The 4,663-nt window shown below is 40.2% G+C and overlaps 1 protein-coding gene across 1 annotated transcript; it reads left to right on the top strand.

Annotated features, from left to right (window-relative positions):
• The first annotated feature begins 561 nt into the window (after window positions 1–561).
• lmo2 (LIM domain only 2 (rhombotin-like 1)) lies at window positions 562–3,902 on the top strand. The gene is made up of 3 exons (XM_083973594.1): window positions 562–1,114; window positions 2,061–2,276; window positions 2,805–3,902. The coding sequence occupies exons 1-3, from the start codon at window positions 1,074–1,076 to the stop codon at window positions 3,025–3,027; spliced, it is 480 nt and encodes a 159-aa protein (XP_083829720.1). The 5' UTR covers window positions 562–1,073; the 3' UTR covers window positions 3,028–3,902.
• The last annotated feature ends 761 nt before the right edge of the window (window positions 3,903–4,663 follow it).

Raw genomic sequence — 4,663 nt, 5'->3', positions numbered from 1 at the left:
GTTTATCAGAAAAATGATGACATATAAGAAAAGCAGAATAAATAAGAATCCTATAGCTCAAAACTGAACTTAAGTAGTTGTGAGCACTGTTCTTAGTTATTTTCCACCACTGACCATGCCACAAAGAGTTTTCACAACTCAACCCAAAGAACAATTAAGTACATTTAAAAAGAAAGAAAGAAAGAAAATGAATGTATGATTATTAGAGTCATAGTTACAACCAATGGAGCGTCATGTCTTATTAGAAAGACTATAAATTATTTTTTACCACATCCCTTTTTTCTTGAGGGAAGTAGCCTAGTTTAGTAATAAGGCAAGGTGTCGAAAAACAACGCACGGCCTGTAGCCTATAATTATATCTCGTTGCTCTTTATCTTTTGTCCTATCGGCGCTTTGGTGAAGCAAAGCTTATAATGAACTCATTACTCTCAGTCACGACCCAGCTGCACGCCTGACAGAGCAGACTGTGCAGTGTCAAGCTGTCGCTTTAAGACCCATTTCCCCCCATTGTCAAACAGTCGTGAGCAGGAAGAGGGAAACGAAAGCAGAGACTGTGGGGGCTCGACGTATTTAAACACGATGCTGCTGTACAATAACGGTGACCGCGGCTTCATGCGGAGGAGCGCGTCTGCAGCCCGCTCACTTCCCCAGGACGCGCGGACACGCATGTCCACGCGAGTGACCTTCTGATCGGACTGACGATGGTTTGATTTTCCTGTCGCGCGGACAGTCCTGAGATTCCGTAGGAGGATAAAATACACTTGACAGGCATGAAGTGTCACCTCGGGTTACTGCCTCAGGAAATGATGACAGTGTCCTCCATCATCGTTTAGCTGCTCAGAGCGAATTTTTCTTGTCTTGCGGCCATTTCGGCTGAGCGCGACTGTCTGGTAATACAACACACACTGAAAGCCCAAACCGGGGTGGAACCGGCGTGTGGAGGGGCTGAGGGAGCAGGTGCGGCGCCCCTTGGCTTCAGTACGTCCGCCTGCAGGCAGCTTCACAGGTAGCCGCTGAACTGGCTGCGGGGTGCGAGCCTTAACCTGGATCAGCCTGGATATCATATTTTAGAGATGGCATCCACTATAGAGAGGAAGACACTGGAAGCCAATGAGTAAGTATAGCCTACTTAAGGTGTATTGAAATAACGCGTTGTTGTGGGATAAAATGAAACATACAAGATCTCAACATTATTGATGTGATACAATTGATTAATAGCTATGTATCAACGCCTGTTATAACTTGAGGTCGGGAGTCACCTACTGCAAGTAGGAAAAGATATTCAACTTCATGTCCTAGAGTAGGCTAGGTTGTAAAAGGGAGAACACAAAGCTTGCATGAAGTCAGACAGAGTAAGAGAGGCGACCTGAAGGTAAACTGTCCTTTGTGAGTCTTATTTTAGAGTTTATTGTGGCTATAACGTTGTAGGATTTACATATAATGTGTAGCCTATAAGACACCTTTTTTTATTCAAGTAATCCTTACTGCGTTGTGGATTCTCCACCAATATGCAGTGGTGGCCCCCTCTACTGGACAAAGATTAAATCGCAACTGTGCAAGTAACTTTAGATGGACAACTTAACCAAAGAAAATTATTAACCAAGAGCGTTTCATAATATAACATATAATAATACCATGTCCTCCATAAAATATAAAAATAATTAGCATAAGTAGACAAATACAAGAAATAGGAAATATAAAATAAAGCAATTTGAGAAGCCATCTGAGAAATTAGGCTGCATGCTTTTATTTATGATCTCAACATATGAATTCTATATGAGAGGGTATAAACACAGCACTGAAAAAATAAGTCAGTCAGTTGATTTGTTTACAGAAAGTGAATTGGCAAATGTAACAACAGATTAACTGTTTAAGTTTTAAACAACATGATGACAGCACACTGGGCTTTAGGAAACCAACTGTGCTATATATTTTCCACCATTTTATGGTATCTTTTGGATCTTTTGGACTGGTTGTATGAATTGAAGAATTGACAAAAAATAATTTGTTGCAGCCCTGAAATACTTGATTTTTCGAACCAGTTATTCTTTTCTCTTTAGGGAGCCTGTGGATGAGGTCCTCCAGATGCCACCGTCTCTGCTGACATGTGGTGGCTGTCAGCAGAGCATCGGCGACAGGTTCTTCCTAAAGGCCATAGAGCAGTACTGGCATGAAGACTGTCTGAGCTGCGACCTGTGCGGCTGTCGGCTGGGGGAGGTGGGCCGCCGCCTCTACTACAAGCTGGGGCGAAAGTTATGCCGGAGAGACTACCTCAGGTTGGTGTGGTGGTGTTTCAATGTGCAGTGAGGTGTCATTTGCTTACTACTGAAACACATCAGTGATCCACATTGTTGCACACAGTGACCTCAGAATGACAAACATGGGCACTGTAGTTGATTATGAGTCACACCAAAACAACAGTGTCCTACTGTTAAAAAAAGCATACCAGAGCTCCACGTGTGCATAGGCTACATCTGCACATGAAAATAGTCAAACAAATGCATCTTTTACTCCTGTTTATTGTAAAACTATGGCGGAGTTTAGAGTAGGTATGAAAGTGTAGGGGCAGATGAGTAGTGGAGGTTCAGGAGAACAAGTGATGCCATTTGATTTGGGGAACACATTTAGTTTTAGTCAAGGCAAATTACAGTAACCATTTGGGGACAGGACAAGATCCCAATTTGACTGAATTTCAGACCCACACATTCCCAGAATGGAAATGGTCACAGATTCTTGTTATTAAGGTTAAGTGAATGTTTTCATATTCCCCTCTGTAACTCGGCAAACTCTGCTCATTCACTCAGGCTCTTTGGTCAGGATGGTCTCTGCGCTTCCTGTGAGAAGAGGATTCGAGCGTTTGAGATGACGATGCGTGTGCGGGACAAGGTTTACCATCTGGAGTGCTTCAAGTGTGCTGCCTGCCAGAAGCACTTTTGTGTGGGTGACCGCTACCTGCTCATCAACTCGGACATTGTGTGCGAGCAGGACATCTTTGAGTGGACCAAACTCAACAACAACATGGTCTAGGGAGAATTTGTGACGCAAGACAATACTTTGCCTTCTCCCACTGGCTTTAAAGGGAATGAACCACTGATGAATGAACTTTTTGTGGCCTGCGCAGGCTTTATCATGCATCTGACATTCATACGGAATCATTATAACACAGAAAAGAGATGCTACGTTTCTCCACTGCCCCCTGCTGGAGACGAATGAAGACTGCACCAGCAATACCAGTTTGTCTTCTAAAGCTTAAATGCAAAAAAAAAAAAATGTAAAAATGCAATAATAGTTTGTTATACATGCTGGAATTGAAGAGTTTTAGCAAATGAACAAAAACAAAATCTTTGTGAAGTTTCTTGTCGTCAACATGTTACATCACCTCGGTCTTGCCAGAAACATTTAATAAGAATTTCTGTAACATTCTATTTTATGGATCAATGATTTTCTTAGAATTAATTAATTTGATTTTAATTATTGATATAATATGAACGTTGTTAAAGGAACTACTCCATTTAAACCCAATATGAATGCATTAGGAAGCTTACTTCTATTGAATTGTTTGCTTTGAATTGTATGTTCAGCTAACCTTCTTCATCTCTATTTTCTATATTGTACAAAACTACAGAGTTTTCGCCAGGAAACATGCAAAGAAAATCAGTGACACTTCACTAAGAAATTATAGACCTGTTAAATAAGGTGTTACTAGATTTTCACGCAATAAATGGAACAAAATGTCCATTTTAAAAAGTCCTGATCAGAATGATTGTACTGTATTGCCAGGTTGAACTGGTGTCGCCCTCTTGAGATCGAGGGAACCAATGCAATACTAATTTTATTGACTTTGGAGATGTTGTCAGTGTCTTTTTTTGTAATTGTAACAACTCTCTGGACATGCAAGTAAGACTTTTTTAGATATTGACTTGTCAGTTTATTAAATGAATTACAATTTAGAAAAACACTGATCATTTTTCGTGTGGGTTTCTTCTTGAGAGTAACAAAGAAATGAAATGAATATTTACATCGAGGGCTGTTAAGAAAATCTTGAAATATAATTTGGGAGGGTGGATGTGTTAATTAGTAGTACTGAAAGCTTTATCCTAATTCTATACTAAACACTTAACAATGTTGTGTGTTCATACTGGATGACAACAGTAATTATGTTCAAATATGTCAGCATGCATAATACATTCCTCCAACAAAGCACTGCAGGCTTTAATTGTGTTGTTAAGCTCTTGATAGAGGCAAAAGTAAAAATGGGGTCAAACATTAATTCAAATGTTCAAAACAGGGCTAAAGCAAGGTTGAATTTTATACAATGCTTCAGCTAGTCTAAAGAACAGTGGATGTGCACACTGTCAGTTTAAGGGGCTGTCAAAAATGTTTTGATGAACAGCTTTTACTCTTGAGCTTATGAGTAAATTTAAGGATTTGAGGCTTTTAGCAGCTTGATAAATGTGGCTCATGTTCTGTTATAGCCACAAGAGGTCACTAGAAGATCTATAAATTTGGGTTGGATAAGAGCTCAGTCAGGTATCAGGTCTTCAGCCAGGTCACATAACAAACATGAGAGGTGGTTGGATAAGCCACTTACTCTAGCAGAGCAACACAAGGGTATGAATCCTGGAGAAGGAAACTGATGTTAATGAAATCATGATATTTTCAC

Source organism: Trachurus trachurus (genome assembly GCF_905171665.1).
Source record: "Trachurus trachurus genome assembly, chromosome: 6".
NCBI classification, from domain to species: domain Eukaryota; kingdom Metazoa; phylum Chordata; class Actinopteri; order Carangiformes; family Carangidae; genus Trachurus; species Trachurus trachurus.
The sequence above is the reverse complement of the archived record's forward strand: the minus strand, read 5'-3'. Positions and strand labels throughout refer to the sequence as shown.

Bases quoted from the DNA above. Each gene is read 5' to 3' on its own strand.
- lmo2 (XM_083973594.1), top strand. From the start codon at position 1,074: ATGGCATCCACTATAGAGAGGAAGACACTGGAAGCCAATGA. The intron at 1,115-2,060 runs GTAAGTATAGCC...TTTTCTCTTTAG, and splicing joins AAGACACTGGAAGCCAATGA to GGAGCCTGTGGATGAGGTCC. The intron at 2,277-2,804 runs GTTGGTGTGGTG...TCATTCACTCAG, and splicing joins TGCCGGAGAGACTACCTCAG to GCTCTTTGGTCAGGATGGTC.